The 18,901-nt window shown below is 41.6% G+C and overlaps 1 protein-coding gene across 1 annotated transcript; it reads left to right on the top strand.

Annotated features, from left to right (window-relative positions):
• The first annotated feature begins 1,816 nt into the window (after positions 1 to 1,816).
• LOC114861331 (zinc finger protein 260-like) lies at positions 1,817 to 16,858 on the top strand. Its single transcript, XM_029160424.3, has 2 exons — positions 1,817 to 2,068; positions 8,243 to 16,858. The coding sequence occupies exons 1-2, from the start codon at positions 1,916 to 1,918 to the stop codon at positions 9,794 to 9,796; spliced, it is 1,707 nt and encodes a 568-aa protein (XP_029016257.1). The 5' UTR covers positions 1,817 to 1,915; the 3' UTR covers positions 9,797 to 16,858.
• The last annotated feature ends 2,043 nt before the right edge of the window (positions 16,859 to 18,901 follow it).

The raw sequence follows: 18,901 nt of genomic DNA, 5'->3' as shown, positions 1-18,901 counted from the left end.
CTTTTATTTGCATATTTTGTAACTTCCCTTTTCTGTTTTGGGCCACTGTCCCTAAAAATGTCGGTGCACGGCCCTGAAACCACTCACTCTCACATCTACAGGCAATTTATAACCTGACTACCTGACTATAAGTCTTTGGACTGTGACTTGTCATCCTCCTGGTGATGCAGATCAGATGTCTGTCATAATCCAGACTGAAATATTGTAATTTTCAGATCTGCCTCTAGCCAGTATTAAAGGTCAGTTTCTCTCCATTGGCTTTTTTTATCCTATGCTGTTATCATACAGTTTATGAATTGGTAAGTTCATCTTACATGTTCCTTACGTACCTAAACTGTCTTATGTCTTGCTGTACATCAGATTCCAAATTAAAAAAATGTATTATTCCCAAAGGGAAATGATTTTGCTCACTTTGATCACTGTCACAGTTGGAGGCACACACAAGATTGTGGGGAGATTAAAAAGAAGAATACTAACAAATCTATAGTACACACACTCACATCTAATTACTAGCTAAAGTTTTATTATGCATGTTATTGCCCGAATGAAGATCAGCCCTTACAGAGGGAGTAGGAGTTGTAGAGGCTGATGGCCACCGGTAGACAGGATCTCCGGTGGCGTCCTATGGAGCACTATGGAGTACTGATCAGCCCCTGGCAGAACGTGCTCCTCTGGTTGGTTGGTTAAATGTGTGTGTACCTATATTGTATGTTCAGGGTTTAAAATAACTAAAGTAAATAAAACCTAAATGTAAATCTCTACTAACACTCTACCTTATGTGACAGGGCGGCAAGAGCCCGCACGGAAAGGACGCCAGGGGAGGCAAAGAAGGACGTTCACACTCAACAATATTTATTCTTTAAAATATAATTCTCAATTAAAATACACCACACAAGGTAAGTTACGTGATATAAACACCAAAAGTAATACAAATCAAAATCACACCATGCAGAATCACGGCAAACAAAATAAACAATATAACAAAATAGAAACTAAAACAAAACCAGCCAACCTAAATTAATAATAAGAGATGAAACAACAGTTATAATGCGCAGACATACACGCACGCACACACACACACACTTACACAAACAGTGGTTTCCGCCCCTTAGGTCTTGGACGATCCGAGGGACCGAAACCTTGGCGGAAACCGGGACACAATAAAAAGAAAAAGACACCGAAGAAGCCAGAAACAGCAGCGTCGGGGAAGGGCACAAACCCGTGGGTCACTCGTATCCAGACCCAAAGCAGTAATCTGGACTGTAGCGCAGCTGTGCTTCCCGGTCGCTGCCCCCGCAGTCGTCGCTTACCAGCGAGGCTCCGCTCTCCCAGCCGCTGGCGCGCTGAACACCACCCGCCGCGACTCGAGCTAATGCCAGCCCGGATAGCTGTTATTATGACATGTGAAGGGGTCCGGCTCTGTAGCGATCGTACACAGGCGCACCACTGCAGCCACGGATAAACCACGATGATCTTATTCGAGTGCTCACCTGCGCTCATGGGCACCAGCCACAGGCCAACAAAAGAGCACTAATCAGGTGTTCACCTGTACTTAACGGCACCAGCCTGGCCCGCCTCCCAGGAAGCCAATTAGGTTATAAGGTGGGTGGGGCAAACCTCCACACCACCACACTTAATTTAATTTAATTATAACAATGACAATGACGTCTAATAAACCCACAGTCTGAGCAGTGATTAGGATATTTTATAAAGTGTGTGCATCAAAATGCAGCGAAGTAGCTCGAGACGTGATGTGACGTAACGAACATCGCTCTCATTGGTCACCATATGTGGAACGCGCTCGACACACTCAACTCTGCGACACTTCCGCTTCACAAGATCGACATCGTGTGGAGAAGAAGGAGTCGAGTTTGAGATTTTTTAGATCAGCTGCAGTTTAGCGACCTGGACGAAAATGGATGAGAACCAGCTCGGAATGACAGAATGTAACGTGGATCATCACGACAAGAGCGATAAGACGCAGCCGACTTTGACCGAGCAGGACCAGTCCACTAGCGGAGTAAAGGAGCAGCAAGACCCCGACCGCGCTGGTACCACAGATCAACAGGTCGGTGCTGATTCACCGCTAAAAGCGGCACTAAGAGGCTGAACATGAGCCTCGGGCTCCGTCTATTACACGAGCAAAGTTGTTGACGTGACAGATGAAGCCGTTAAATCCTAGGATTTAAGCGCAGTTCACTCGCTTGTTGTTATTTACTAGATGGTAATTTAGTTTTCAAGAACATCTTAAACCCAGTTGTTACGTTTAGTTCCTTAATGCTCCAGTGAAAACCATTAAAATGGAAGTTGTTCATCCTTCATTCATTAAAACAGAACATCCTGCCGGGTAGGATTTGAGAATCAGAATCAGCTTTAATGGCCAAGTTTGCACAGGACAACCAAGGAATTATATGTGGTCTAACTCCCTCTTTGTTCCCTCTTGTGACAAAAAAAATACAATTTTAATTATAGTCATTTACAAAAATGAACAAATAAAGAATATAAACTACAGCTCGCTGTGTCACATTAAACAGTGGTCATTGCACATTTATGTTTGTGCCTGTCATTGGGGCTTCGTCTTGATATTTGTAAGTCTGGCCAAACGGGGTGACGTCATGTTTACAATCTTTGAGTTTGGAGAATTTACATGCCCTTAAGAAGACACACGACCTTTGTGCTTGCAGTGGTAAAAATACAAATATAGTACACACTGTAATTTCATCCCTTTTTTATAAAGTTGTTTGTGTCTTAATTTGTTTTATAACTGGATGTCAAGGCCTAGTCCGTTTTCTAATGCACAGCTATATTCAACCAATTACAACATGTATTACTACAGTAGTTTTCCATTTAAAGGCAAAAGAAGAATGTGGAGCAGAGTAAAAGAGCTATGATTGAACCTGGTGAGGACCAGGATGTAAGACATGTAGACACTCAACACATTATTCCTATAACATATGTCACCACTGCCCTAGGAGACAGAGAATGTTATGTTTGGCCTGTGTGAGCAGGTCAGCGGGATCTGTCTGGAATTTAAAGTAAACATATGCATGATTAATTTGGCAAGTTTATATACCGGATGCCCAGATGTTCCACGTCCAGTAGTGAGCACCGATGCCAAACGTTCTCCTGTGTGTCTTCATTGTTCTGTGATGGGGCTTCAGTGCTGCTTTGGAGCCCTGTTCTGCCTAATACTGAGTATTTGGGAGCTTGGGGAAAAACATCTGGGCATCCGGCGTAAAAACTTGCCAAATCAATCATGCAAATCATTCGTTGTGGCGACCCCTGGCGGGATGAAGCCGAAAGGAGGAGGGGAAAACATCTGGTCTGGTAAATTTCCTGTTAACTGCTGTTAATCTTGATTGGGAAGTTTGTGGACTTGGTCCAACAGAAGAAGTAGAAGCTGACACACTCACTTCTTTTCCATCATTCTTGGTGCTTTTCTCTCTACACTAGGAAAGTCAGTACTAGCAGATTCATACCTGGACCCTACCTAAGTGAGTGTTTTTTACTGTGTTCATCAGCTAGAATGTGCTTCACACCTCTTCTGTATGATTGTAACCTCAGGGACATGAAGTGTCCTGTTAATTATACACAAAAAGCTGAATCCAGCAGCAGCAGGGTTTACTGAATAGATTTTCATTTTACATACGTCCACATACTTTCTGGTTTTAGTCTGAGCTTCTATCTGTTCTATGCGATGTGCTGCAGTTTATCTAGTTTGGTCAGATTGTCAGCAGTGGGTCTGTCACTATTGCGATTGTGATTCATTTCATGATGTTTGTTTTCATGCAGAAACCTGAGCTAAGCTCAAGCTGTGATTTTCGTCCTGTTTTTTAAATGTTTCCAAGGTCTAGTAACACTAGAAAGAGAATATTATGTATTATAATATATGATACATGTTGCAAGTTCATAACTTGTTGTGATTTGTGTCGTTATGTCTTATATCTTCCCAGAAGGCACACAACCGACATTCAACCGACCTTCAGCCGATGTTAAAATATGGTTGAAATAATGTCAGTTATTTTTGTGACGTTGATGCAACATTGAAACAACATTGAATGCGGATGGCTGTAAAAAAGTTCACAAAATACTTTTAAAGTAACGTTGAAATAATGTCAGTTATTGTTGTGAAAATGATGTAACATTGAAATGTTTGATCAACGTTGAATCAACGTTGCCCCATCAACGTTGATTCACCTTTCAAAATCAACACATAATCCAATGGTCATTCAACCCTAATATGACGTTGATTCAACTATGATTCAACGTTGAAATGCCTGCTGGGTTGGTTTGGTCAAGCTTTATTTTGCTGCTAGGAGACAAGGAATGTTGTTCTGCTTTAGCCTGTGTTAGCTGCTTTATAACCTTGGAAAACGCCCCCTGAAGTAAACACATGAGAAACTGATCGGAATGTGTGGAACTGGAGCCAGGAGGGAAGGAAACAGATGTTGGTTCAGAGGAGAGGCCTCTCTCTGAGATGAGCTTTTTGCTTCTAGCTGCTTCAGCTGTTGCTCTTTGCTCTTGAGCTACATAACCTCTTCTTTCCTTACAGAAGATAACAATCATATTAATTGATGCTAAAATTAAATTGAAGCCTGATTGGATATTTTTGAGTTGTTCTCCACCTAAGGCTCATTTTTCTATTTCCTGTTTCTGGGACCTTTTTTGAGTTGTACAGTAGAATAGCAGAGCAGTAAAACCTGAAGTTTATCTAACTGCAGCAGATGATCTGGAAGTTGGTTGATTTTTCTGCATCATAGTAGGGTTATTGTTCCACTTTGAATTTTGAATTTTTGTGAAGATTTTTGTCCCTCTTCTTGATATAATAAATTCTTGTTTATCTGAGCTGTTCCTAAGGAAACATTAAAAATGTTCCAGTTGGATCCGGGGACTGGACAGATAACACGCCAATGCCAGGTCTTTTCCTAGTAGTCACGTAGGCTCTTCCTCCCTCGAAGTAAACATCTACACATCCTTATTTGGACATGAGGAAAGATCTAGGGAGGGGTTAAAAGCAGGCCTTCTCAGGCTGGGGTTTTCAGAGCGCTTCGCACAGGGTCCGCTGGAAGCACACAGCTGACCTTTTCCGACCTCTCAGTTCTCTCTGCAGAGGAACAAGCAGGTGAATTCGGTCTCTGCCTCTCTTGCAATTACTCTTGTAATCATTCTCTGATTTGTATTGATTCAACATATGTAATAAATCCATATACTATTGATTTCAACTTTAAAGTTGCATCCGTGTGAAATCTCTGCCGTGGTTGAAGCAGCGAAATACACGACAGTCATAGCTAAACATTTACACAATTTCTTATAGTTCACTTATCACCTATTATTTAATTAGTAACTACTACAATTAAATAAAGCAATATTCATATACATGTAAGCTGAACATGATAAGAAGGTCACCATTTTTCCATTACATCACTAGTTCAGCTCTCTCCCACTAAAGCATGAACAAAGTTCTAGATATTTACTGAAAAGAAATGGACTACACGTATCTATACTAAAAGAAGGTGGCCCAGATGCCATTAGCCATTTCGACCTCCCAGAAATCCCTGGCCGTCAACCCAGGTCAACTTGAGCAGATGTTTCCTAAAAAAAACCTTCACAAACTCAACAACAAATTCGCAGACAAGAAAACCCTTTTATATGTACTCTATACAGAAAATTATAATGAATGAAATAATAAAATGATAGATATAATACTACATTAAAACATATGTGTAGTTTTTACTTATTTGTCCTATGATTCTAAGTTGAAACTCAGCACTTATCTGTACAGGAGACGTTGACACTGGGAACGTCCTCACGTGTCACACACTTTGGTCCTCATCTACTGCTCCTCTGCCAAATGTCCCTTGATGATCTACTCTTTGAACACCAGTCATCCAGTGGCCTCTTCAGTCGCTCCTCAAAATCTAGGCTCATTAAAAACTAACCTGCATGTGCATAGCAATATTCATTTAACTACAGAATCATGATTACAGAAATGAAATTTGTTTCAACTGCTCATTGAACATAAATCCCTTTCCCATTGTTTTTTTTTTCTTTGTCAGAGGCTGGCGCGACCTGCAGATATTTTCCTAAGAACAAACCCACATCAACAACATCAGACTACATGAAACTCTAACCCCAGTTTAAGCCAACTCTTTAACTCCAGTAACTAAGGACAGACATGAGCACTTTCCTCTTTCTAAGCCATGATTAAATTTACTACTCTAAATTTTCTACATACATACACATAAAATATGAACAAACAACCAGTAAACCAGTTTAGTTTTATGAAACTGCAAGGAACACGCAGAACATGCTATATCAAATTAGAGTAGCTTTAATTAAAGGGAGGGCGGCACGGTGGTGCCTCACAGCGAGAAGGTTCTGGGTTCGATTCCCGGAGGCGGTCCTGGTGCCTTTCTGTGTGGAGTTTGCACGTTCTCCCCGTGTTTACGTGGGTTCTCTCCGGGTTCTCCGGCTTCCTCCCACAGTCCAAAGACGTGCATTAGGTTGATTGGCTTCTCTCCATTGTCCATAGGTGTGAGTGTGTGTGTGCACAGTTGTCTGTCTCTGTGTTGCTGTGTTGTTGTCTGCAATGGACTGGCGACCCGTCCAGGGTGTCTCTCTGGCTCTCGCCCATAGCCAGCTGGGTTAGGCTCCAGCACCCCCGTGACCCCGCATTAGGGAATAAGCGGCTTAGAAAATGGATGGATGGATTAATTAAAGGCTTATCGGAGAACACCAAAACAACACTTTATCTCCAAGTGTATGTCCCTCACGCTGCTCGTCCCACTCATCAGGGATAAACAAGTGGATTAGGTGTAAAAAGGCTCATTTAGGCTCTGAATATCCTAAATACTACACTAACATTCTCTTCTTCTTATTGATAGCAAATGATAACTACAGCCAAAACATAAAATGCCCTTGTCCCTGCATATTGAATGGCGAAACCCTGTAGCTTATGCTTATTCCTTAATTAGGACGCTGTCTCTGCCACCTACAGGGGAAATATAATAATAAGCTTTATCAAGTATTACTAAATAATACACTCTTCTAGCACTCTGTTGATTTTATGTGGGCTAAAGTAGTGTTAAATATTAAGTCAGAAGTTTTCAGGTTACTCGAAATTTAAGTGCCAAAGATAAGACACTCACATTCATCCATGTGAGTTGCTTAACAAGAACATTTCCCCAATGTAGGATCAGTAAATACTATTTAACTTAAATAATATTCATCCATCCATTCATTTTCACAAGTTAAGCTACTGTTATTTTTTTCTGGTTCTCTTTCCTGTTTTATTTTGTGCTTTTCCGGTTACTGCCGCTCCAGGTCTAGCCTGAGCTTCACTTATGGTCACATGACTCATGCAGCTGCAGTCAATCAACAATCTGTCTTGTATTTAGTCTCCAGTACTCACCTCATACCTCTGCCAGATTGTTGTGCGTTATCACCACTTCCCAGCATTTCTCCCAGATCTAACCTGTTACCAAAAATGTGACTGTGTGAACCTTGCCTGAACTCCGATTCCCTCTGAACCTTGTCCGTACTGTTGCCTGATCTGATCATCTGTTTGTCTGATTACTGTACCCTCAATCGTACCTACCTGTTTAGGTTAAAAAATAAACCAAATTTATTAGAATAACTACAAATACTATAGCTGTTTGTTTCTTCTTTAAACAGATTAAATTTAAATAAACATTAATCAATGGTTTATGCCTTATAAAAACTATCAGTGAATTAATGTTCAAGTATAGTGTTAAGGTTAGGGGTAGAGTTATAAAATAAATCAACAACTGACATCAAATCTAAGCTGGTTAAACTGTAACTTAATCATTGATTTAGTATTGAAGAATAACAACTAAACCTGATCTATGTACGGCAGGATTCTATGCAGGTATTGAATACAACACCATTTTGATTTAAATAAAAGTGCTCATTGAACAATAAGGAAATAACTTTAGATAATTCGAGAGTTTTGTGACTGTAGCGGCTACCTTTTGAATAATATTTATCCTTCTGCTGTTTTAAGATTAGCTCATCCTTCTTCTCTGTTTGTTTTGGTTGGAGTGTCACGACATACACATAATGTCAAAGTGTCAGAGAACATAACAACACAGTAAACATATCATAGTACTGTATAATCAAAAGCAACATACTTTCTGGGATGCCTTGCTGTCTTTTGGTATTGTAGGTATTTGTGCCATGATGATATTTAATTTTCTTTTTTTTTCTATATCTGTCACTTTAGAAACACAGGAGAAGAGTTTCAAGGCTTTATCTTTGTCACCAATGTGACCAAGCTTTCACCAGACCATCAGCACTAAAGAATCATCAGAGGATTCATTCTGGAGAGAAACCCTACAGCTGTGAGCAGTGTGGCAAAACTCTGACTTCAAGAAGTAACCTAAAAGCGCATCAGCAAATTCATACAGGGGAAAGACCGTGCACCTGTACCAAATGTGGCGCAGCTTTCCACAGGTCAAAAGATTTGGAATTCCACAATCGTGTTCACACTGGAGAGAAACCTCACTCATGTAAACTATGTGGGAAAGCGTTCTCTCTGTCTAGTAGCTTAGTGCAACACCAAAGTATTCACACTGGGGAGAAACCTCACAGGTGTGATAAGTGTGGCAAAACATTTTCTCACCATAGTACTTTACTAAAACATCAACGTGTTCACACTGGAGAGAAACCTTACTGGTGTGAACAGTGTGGAAAAACTTTCCCTCATCTTAATTGCTTAACTAGTCACCAACGTGCTCACACTGGAGAGAAACCTTACTGGTGTGAACAGTGTGGAAAAACATTCTCTCATCACAGTTACTTAACTATTCACCAACGTGTTCACACTCGAGAGAAACCTTACTGGTGTGAACAGTGTGGAAAAACCTTCACTTCTAAAAATAGCCTAAAGACCCATCAGCGAATTCATGCAGGATTAGGACCATACACCTGCGCTGAATGTGGAGCAGCTTTCTACGGGTCAATGGCTTTGGAAATCCACAGTCGTGTTCACACTGGAGAAAAACCTTACTCGTGTGAACACTGTGGAAAATTGTTCTCTCAGCTGAGTAATTTAAAGACACACCAACATGTTCATACTCGAAAAAAAACTCACTCATGTGATCAGTGCGGTAAAACGTTCCCTTATCTCAGTAATTTACAGAGACACCAACGTGTTCACACTGGAGAGAAACCTCACTCATGTGAACAGTGTGGAAAAGCATTCTCTCGCCTCTGTAGTTTACATATACATCGACGTCTTCACACTGGAGAGAAACGTTACTCATGTCAAGAGTGTGGTAAAGCATTTTCTCAGCTTGGTCATTTTCAAACACACCAACGTATTCATACTGGAGAAAAACCTCACTCATGTGAACAGTGTGGAAAAGCGTTTTGTGACCGCAGTAACTTACTGACACACCAACAAGTTCACACTAGAGAGAAATCTCACTGGTGTGAACAGTGTGGCAAAACATTCTCTCAATTCAGTAACTTAATGACACACCAACGTATTCACACTGGAGAAAAACGTCACTCATGTGACCAATGTGGAAAAGAGTTCTTTCAGCTCAGTAACCTACTGATACACCAACGTATTCACACTGGAGAGAAACCTCACTCATGTGCACAGTGTGGAAAAGCGTTCTCCTCTGCTTCCACGCTAAGAATACACCAACGCAATCACACTGGAGAAAGACCATATTCATGTCAAAGCTGTGGAAAAACCTTTTCTGATTTGTCCAACCTAAAAAGGCACCAGAGAGTTCACACTGCAGGTAAACCTTCTGTCATTCCTTGAGGGTCTATCATCACTGGAACATCAAAAACCTCCAAAACCTGCAGCTGCTTGTCTTCATGAGATCATGGCTGCCTAAGTATGCATGACGCCTGACCACATCAGGATAAAAGTGGACAGAAAACTAAACAGCATTCATCATTGGTGATGTAATAGAGTAGAACTTGCTTATCTATAATGAGTCTCCAGACTTTCTCAGTGATTATCTTTGCTTTCATTCTATTAATTGTAACTTTATAATTTTATTTACCACAGGCTTTTATTCTACATTTTGTTAGGTCTTTTATTAGTTTTGCAGTTTTACTTTAAACCTCATCCAATTATGAAACTTTTTCAATACCATAATGTATATGCAGCATTTAGAAAACAATTGTGCAAGAAGTGACAACACATCCGTGTGTTGGTAATTGTTGGTATTTAGCTTGGAAAATGTTATAGACACAATTGTTGGTACTATTCTTCACTGTAAAAAAAATGAGTTCAATAAACATAAGACATTACTTTTGACTTGTGGTTCTACAGAAGTGCAGTGATATGTTGCTATATAATGTATTGCTCTCTCACTACAACAGATGTTTGTATAGAACATATGTATGCTTCTATTGTACACATTTTCTATATATTGTGGAATAATGTGTTTCAGCAGTTACTATGGACTAGAAAATACACTGTTCATCCAGCTCATTACCAGCTGCACTCAAAAAGGATTCCTAAAAATTTTGTAATGTAACATATTTTTCATATTTGGCTTATACTGTGGCACCGCTTGGCTTGGAAAACTAAACTGAAATTTAATGTAACGTGTCCTCACCGCTGCCGCTCATCCGCACTGGTTGCTCTTAGTTATTACAGCTGTTTTTTTTTGCCATCTGTATCTAAACAGTCTTTACAGTTTTACAAGGTTTAAAGGTCGGATTTTATCTACGGAAGTAGCTAAAATAGAATATGGATTGAATAGGTCTGCTGTTAATTGCTACGATATCTGTCAATAAAATATAAAATGTTAAACCTCTGCGTCCTGTCTTTTGAGTTTTGTTTGGGTTTAAACCCAACTGTTGAATGTTGTGAAATTAGCAAAATATTACAAAATATTAACGGGATTTAATCCCACTGTCACTGCAGCAAAATAACATTACACTCACAGCCTTAACTATCAAACCACTGAGAGCTCAATCTCCACTGTGATTTGATGTTAAGTAACGTCCCCCGTGCAGTGTTTTTTTTTTGTGAAAAACGGGTTTAAATGGCTCTTTGGGTGTTTTGGGTTGAAATAATTCCTAGTTGACCTGATGAAATTCTTTCAGAAGCATCAGACTTCAGCATTTGCATTTGTTTCAACAAGTCTACAAAGTGTCTCCTGAGAGTCCAAAATAAGGATTTAACAGTCCTGCTTCTGGCACCAGGTGTGTCCTTTGATCAATACACTCCTTTGTTTCTGGTTTTGGACTCTGCTTAGTTTTGCTAAACCTTGTCTGGAGATTGACTGCCTGTACTACTGCACCTGCCAAACCATAGTCATTGTCTGGGCTAAAAAAGGCAGCTGAAGCCTCATGAAGCTTCCACAGGGTTCATCTGTGACATCAGTGACACCTGGTGGTGCACTGCAAAGATATCATCTGCTTTAACCAGCCTGTACATAATAAAAAGTGTAAAAACAATATGTGATCATTTTGTGATAGAGTAAGAAGTGCTTGTGTTACATTGTGAATAATAAGTATAAAGTGAGAGGGGGTGCGCTTGTGAAACGGGCAAACTAAAATCACATGGGATGTATTTCACAGATTTTTATTTAAAAACAGGATTTTATCAACAGTGCTGGGCTTCAGCCTGTTTCATCTTTGGCTGATGACTTTGCCAGCCTTGGAGAAAATCCTATCACAGGGCACAGAGGAAGCTTGTGTGCACAAAAAGTTTATTATCATCCCATAAAGGTGCGGGCATAAAATCTTGTGAGTGACCCAGTACTTCAGTGGGTGCTCTGTTCGTGGAATGTGGGGTTGCTTTAAGTACCTAGAAAGTAATAATTAGGCCATTGTCATTCAGCAGCAGAGCATGAGCATCTATGGTGATGGAGATCATAATCTTTACCTCTGAACCTTCACTGTAGCACTGGCAGTTGTGCTGGTCGCCTGCTGCTGAGCACCCACATCCCTGTCCAGCAGGGCCCACGGACCGCCATCCTCCAGTTGTTCAGAGGGGCCTGCTCTAGGTTGTGACTGTGGATGTGCCTGTGCTGGTTCCAACTGTATTGTTGCAGCACACTCCTTGGTCAGCCTACTATGGCAGTTTGGGCAGAGCTTTGGCTGCAGAACCCAAGTTTTTTAAATCTAGCATCCGGTAGGGTTGCCATGGAAAGGGCAGTGACCTTCTCCAGCATTGCAAATTTGTCACACGGCCACATCTGCCCGAGATATAATGTTTTAGCATTTTCACAAGTGGAATGACCTAGGAGGCTGTAATGGGAAAAATTGTGCCTTTGTGCTTTTTCTTATCCAACACAGTTGTTGTGTGCTGGTTAGGTGCAACACTGAACATTCTTACACAAACAACTAATCTCTTGTGCCCTGTTGTACATCAAGTTTAAAACACCTGATGTTCCATTTGACTGACTAATAGTTTATATGTGTCTGTCTTTTACACCTTGGTCTTTGGCTCCATCCTTTCTGAATCCTCCCCAGACCCAAGTCCGTAAAACCGAATGGAACACGATGATGCAGAAGCGAGAGGGAAAACATTCTTACTCACAGTGAGATAAGGTGGCACAAACAATTCCATTGCTACAGAGAGACATTCCACCGGAACCAGGGAAAGGGGTTAAAAGGCAGAGACAACGTGAGGATGGCGGGCTCTTTGCATCACACCTTCGTGGTGTGTGCACTGATCTCCCCAGCTGGTTTTTGGTTTGTTGATGTGCACGATCAACATCCATGTTATTGATTTGCTTTCCCCATTATTCTTATTTTATAATAAATCACACAAAAACAACTCTCTTCTGCCTTTTCAAATTTCAAATGGTCTCTTCTATTCGATTGAAACACTTAAATTTGATTAGGAAAACTGGTTAGATCAAAAATAATAATAATCCCAATAATACATGTTCTTAATTAGGTCAAAGTCTACTCTGGGTGGTGAGATGATGGTTGCTAAAGGTTGGCTCGTGGAACCGAGCTTTCGTCTGTACTGAGGATACACACAAGTGTACAGATCTGAGCGCAGTCTACACCGAGAGCGGGGGACAAGAAAAGAAAGATGACTTCTGAAAGACGGAGCGCGTTCACAGAGGGACGTTTTCTCCAGATATGAGGGATCCAGGTCTTGGAGGGGCCTGACAGTGACGGATTACTTCTACAAAAACTCTGTCGCTAGATCTGAGCCCTTCCCTTTTTACGAAGACATCCGATAAAAAGCAATTTTGGGAAGGTTCAGGCCGGAACACACAAAAAATCTAAGGCAGGTAAACCGCCGGAAAGATGGGTTCGGGGCAATCTGAGTCTTCACCACCAGACTGCAGCATTACAAAATTAAAAGTTAAAAGTAAATATTGTTATTAGTGCATTTCATGTTTCATGAGTGGGAAACCGATTATGGGTTCAAAAGGAGAATCGAAATACGAATTGCAATACAAAAGAACAAGATTTTGAATTGAAAAAAGCAAAACTATCAAAACTAAACCCTAAAATAAACAAAAGAGAGATGGGAGTAATGAAAAAAAAGGAAGAAACTCTAAGAAACAATTGGTTGCACTCTGTCACACACACACACACACACACACACACACACACACACACACACACCACACACATATCATGTCAAGAGCAAATGCTCCCATTATTCCTGCTCTCTATCCTAATGCAGAACTGAGCACAATGAGGGTAAATCCGGATCTGGACTCCTTTCCCACCGTCAGAGGAAGAACCGAAGGAGAAGAAGTGCCTGTCCAACAAACAGAAGCCGGGGTGAAAGCTCTGATACCACAGCAGCTGGAGGACACAGACCACAGCAGGGACGCCTCACAGACTCCCACAACGTCTGCAGCCATCACGTTCTGGGCTCATCAGATGAACCAGCTACTACAAGCCCTACACCAGCATGAAAGGACTGTCTCTGAAGCTTCAGAGGCCGTGAAACTGTCATACATGACATAGACACCTGCTTATGACAATCAGCAAAGGAAAACAAAAGAAACAGCAGAGTGAGCTCCATCTGAGAAGACGTGCTCTGACACAGACACTGGTTGAAACAACAGGAGAGGCTTCAGATGTGATTGGCCCAATAGAGCTGCATCCGAGGATCCAGGAAAGGTCTGTCATCGAGGAACAACTGTCCCATCTATGTCAGGCTCCACCCACTGGCGCTCACATCAGACTGATGGTTGGGGAAGGAGGACTGAGAAAGTTCCTTTTCATGTGACGCAAAAGACGGTACAGCAAACACACGCACGCACGCACGCACGCACGCACGCGCACACGCGAAGAGGAAAGAAGAAACACACTTACAGCTGATACACGCTCAAGTAATTTGAATTCATGCTTATCTGCTTGCAATGAAGATTTTAAAATGATGACAAACAGCTAAATGACAACTGCTGCATGACTTTGCAGTCTGATGGGTTTAAACAATTTCAACTGCAAGATATTCAGTAATAAAATCCTCCATGTTCCTAAAAAGATTTGTGCGCAATACAGGTTTGTCTGGCCAGACTATAGGAAAACAAAACCAGAATATAAAAGAAAAGAATAAACCAGACTATAGGAAGACCGAAACCGACTGAAACAGACTATTAATGACTATTAAAGGGAAGACGACTATTAGAGAAAAGCAATAATAATTACTGTACGTACCAGACTGTTAAAGAAGAACTTAGTCTTTTACTGTCTCATGCAACATCTGACAGCAAGACACCTTAACATTCATTTTTGCTTTCAAACTTATGTCCAGTTAAATTTTTAGGAAGAGATCTCATGTGTAGTTTGGGTATTTGATTGATTTCCGCTCCTGACGGGGTGCAGGTTACATCTACAGACATTCTAAATAATCCCTCTTTTGTTGGTGTTAACTTCATCTCAGCTGTACTCTTATCATTGGCTGCTGAGGGGAAGCTTGTAACTGAGGCAGTTGTAGCTGTAACTTTTCATGCTTTTTGAAAACTTTTTAAATCTGCCCGTCATGCGCAACAGTGAACTTGGTACCTTCGTATTCTAATGACACACATTACATGTTTTTTGTTTTTTTCAGAGGACACTCTGACCCAACACTCAGCCTCACAGGAAGCCCTGATTCCCTGTGGCTCACACACAGATATGATGTAGGTTTGATCAGAGGATGTGAACCAGTGGTCATCACACCTAAATCTGACCACAGACAATTTAAACAAAAACACCCTCTGAAAGGAAGCCATAAATGGCGTTACTGCAGACACCACTAAGCTGACAGGCTCTGGTGTGTGCGTGTGTGAGAGAGGGTGTGTTACCTAATATTCTGAGCAATAAGAAAAATGCAATTTTTTATTAAGTGTGCAAAAATGATGGGCTAAAAGACGGCTCAATGTTGTAAAAATCAGTCTAATCAGATCACTATAATTAAGTCTCTTTCAGAAGTGTCCCAGATGGATGCAGAAGGAACAAAAAAGGACAAAGAAGCCAATTCACCCAGTAGCTGACCTACAGTAGAAGGGACAGACCGGGCAGTATAAAGTGATGAGTTGTTAGAACTGCCCAACGTTATTTTAAAACAGAGAAAATCTCAATCGTAAATTCCTGCAGAGACAGTGATCTGCATGACATAGTAGTTAGATCACTGTGGGCTGGGTCAGATGAGGAATTAGTGTGTGTGGGTGACGGACGGGTAAATGAGGTTTCTGATGGACTTCCTCTGCTGGTCAAAGGGACAAAATGAGCTGAATTACACTGTGGCAAATAACTGACCATGTGATTCGTGCTGTTGAGCTCCGTCAGGAACAGACAAAGGAGGCAGTGAAAGAAGCAACACGCCAACAGCGGCGAAAAGGGGGGGGGGGGGGAGACGAGGATGGTGCCTGCTCAACCAGCCAGCGTGCCTCAGACCCCACCTACACCACCAGGCATGGCCACACCTCAGGTGATGTACATTTTACCAGGAGGGTGGACAAGACGACCTCCGATGAGGAGAGGAGGGACTCCTCCAAGCTGAGGAGCAAGACGAGACTGCTGTGAGAAAACTGTGAACTGCTTCCAGTGTGGGAGGTATGGACATGTACAAAGCCAGTGATGGAACAAGAGTCCACCTGGACAGCCAAGGAAGGCTGAGGCTGAAGCAGGGCCACTGAGACAGTTCAGACTGCCAGACATGAACTGTGTCGATGGACGTTATAAAAAGCCAGAGGCCTCTGAATCTGTGACCTCACCTTGCTGCACACCTTAGTACTTTGAAACTTAGACAAATATCTAAAATTCGAAAAACAACAACAAAACATCGAGTTGGTGAAAATAACTCAGTCCTTGAAGCTGCCAAAAGCCTAAAAATAAAAAAATATGCCAATTTTACCAAGAAAGGGGAAGGTATAGAGAATATTTCAAGATAAAGTTCCCAACTCACTCACTCTGCTGACAAATGCTTCTCCTGATGCTCAGTGGTTGACTGTGTTTTATCCTCCAAGAGGTTTGGCTGTATGTGGGTTTATATAGAAAGTGGCTTTCTTTAATAAGTTAGAAAATTTTTGGTTGTCATCCACAGTTGTTATGTTGTCATTAGAGGCTCAGATAGTCACGGGGGAAAATTACAATTAGAAGGTGTGTTTGAAGGTGTGTTAAAGGAGTTGGTGTTTGAGTAGGTTCAAATGTTGACTTGGAGTGTAAATAGATGATGCTAGAAAAGAAGAGGATGATCTCAGCAGGACTCTTAGAGGAGTGAGAGAAAAAGAGATGGTAGCATGGTACAGTATGTGAGGGAGGAAAGGAGTTAATGAAAATCAAGGAATTAAGGAAAGGGAAAGTGTGAATGTTGACAATAGAGAGATGAAAAAGTGCTGTGAACCTTGCATTTCAGTGTGTAGCTTGTAAAAATATGCAGAAAACATAAAACTAACATTGCATGAAGCTTTGCTTGACAGAATAGTGTTTAATGCATCAACCAGTGACCAGAGTTTTTTTGTAAAACAGATAAATAACATATGCAGGAGTGCTGTGTTGTTCCATTGCAGGGAGGAAGAGGACAAAGAAGATCAAACTCCGGATCACTGATGGGCCTGAGTGACACTGCTGACTCATTTAGCAGAACAAGGTCACAGGCTAGCCTTTCTAAATTATAGTTCTCATAGAGCAAGAAGCTTCTGTCTTAGCTCACGTGCACGGTAAAAACTCTGAGCTCATGACAGTGACATGACTGACTAATACATGCTCTACGGACTAACCATGACATGTGTCAATGATGTTATATTGTTGTTGATTTTATATAATGAGGGTTTAACCTTTTTCATTCTGCATCTCAGTGTGTTGTTGTACACAGGAAGCTCACATTAACAACTTCAACCCTTCTCTCTAGGCAGAGCAGCAGTGGAGAAACTGTGTCAGCATAAACATCTCGCTTAAACTGATTTTCTTTCCGAACCGATTTCTCTCCTGCCCTTAACCTCCGTCCACAGGTTACTTCAGTATCAGAGGAGGGTGTGTCTTCTGACCTGCTACGAAAATGGTTCTTTTATATTCTCTGAATTTCTGATTTCTACAGCAACGAACTGAGACAAAAAGCAAATTAGAGGTGCTATTCAGTCTAACCCTGACCCTAGCTGTGTAGGATGGTTTATGCTGCACTATGGTGCAGATCTTTCTGCCTGTCAGCTATCAGCTCTGAGTGTCCAGCTAGAGCACCAGTCCAAGGAGAACAGAGGATAGAACAGCAGAGGAGTGCTGGATCTCTGGACGGTCTGGAAGCAAGGGATTCTGTGTTCGGTGTGAAGGCCATGAGCAAACTGGGCCAACTGGGTCGCAAGCAGAAAGGCTGGGCATCGGATGAGGTTCCCAGGACAACGCAAAGGGTGCAGTGCCACAGCTTCCAGTACAACCATGAAGGAGGAGCCACTGGAGTCGAAGGAGAGTCCAATTAATCCAATTCCAGCTAGACCAAGACTTCTCACCCACTTAATGTTGTGGGGCTGCGTCGACTAACACGGCTATAGGATGCTGAACAACGTGGGAGCAAAGACCTTCATGATATACTGTTGCAGCTTGTGAGGATCACCTGTTGGAGCTAAAGGAAGAGCCTAGGCAAAGGAGACTCAGGACGAGCCAGAGCCTAAGTTGAAACCAGGTGATCTGGTGTACGTCAAGGGCTTCAGCAGAAAGGAGGACCTGACGAGAAGATCCTTCCACAGTGGTCAAGGTGACCTCGAGAGCAGTTCAAGTTAAAGGCTCTCCCACCTGGTATCATCTAAACCACTGTCAAAGGGGGGAAACAGGGAACCCTAAGATTGATGTTTAGTAAAAATGGTTTATGATAGTCAGGTTAATCGTTGTATTAGTAATGATACCTTAGTGACCAAAATTTTATCACATATATCCCATGATCTGCTGTGTTGGTTGTTATAATGTATCTAATTGACCTGCCATGAGGGTCCAGGTGTGTGTAACATTCGGAGGTCATCAAGATGGCCGCCCTGAGAGGTCCTGTGCAAGCAGTATGATGAAATTGCCCATTTTGATTTGATTTGATTTGTGTCCACCTTGGTAAGGATAAATGAACAAGGGTTAGGACCTTCCTAGTGCTTATCACTGGATCTAGGAGATAAAGTAGATTGGGCTAAGTTTTAATGGACATTTATCTGTCCATTGAGGGGGAAAGTTTGTGGTAAATTCTGATCCTGTTATGGGGTGATGTCTGTCCTTAGGGACTGGGGGAAATGAGGTTGTTTTTGAGTTGCAACTAATGTCAAGGTTGATCACAAAAACAAATAAACTGCTGGCGCTGAGTAAACATGGACTTTGGACAAGTAGGCTCTTGCTGGCTACGTAAACATGAAGCTTTAAAAGTGGGCCTTGGGAGATGGGCTTTTAGAGTGCTTTGCAGAGGGTCTGCTGCTCTCTCTGACCTTTTTCGACCTCTCAGTTCTTTCTGCAGAAGAACCAGCGGGTGAAT

The sequence above is a fragment of the Betta splendens genome, chromosome 9 (assembly GCF_900634795.4).
Source record: "Betta splendens chromosome 9, fBetSpl5.4, whole genome shotgun sequence".
Lineage (NCBI taxonomy): Eukaryota > Metazoa > Chordata > Actinopteri > Anabantiformes > Osphronemidae > Betta > Betta splendens.
Note: the sequence above shows the minus strand (reverse complement) of the source record. Positions and strands in the feature narration are given on the sequence as shown.

What these genes read in the sequence shown, in the direction of transcription:
- LOC114861331 (XM_029160424.3), top strand. Translation starts at nt 1,916, where the DNA reads ATGGATGAGAACCAGCTCGGAATGACAGAATGTAACGTGGATCATCAC. An exon ending in CTGGTACCACAGATCAACAG is followed by an intron (nt 2,069 to 8,242) that starts GTCGGTGCTGAT and finishes CTGTCACTTTAG; the next exon opens with AAACACAGGAGAAGAGTTTC.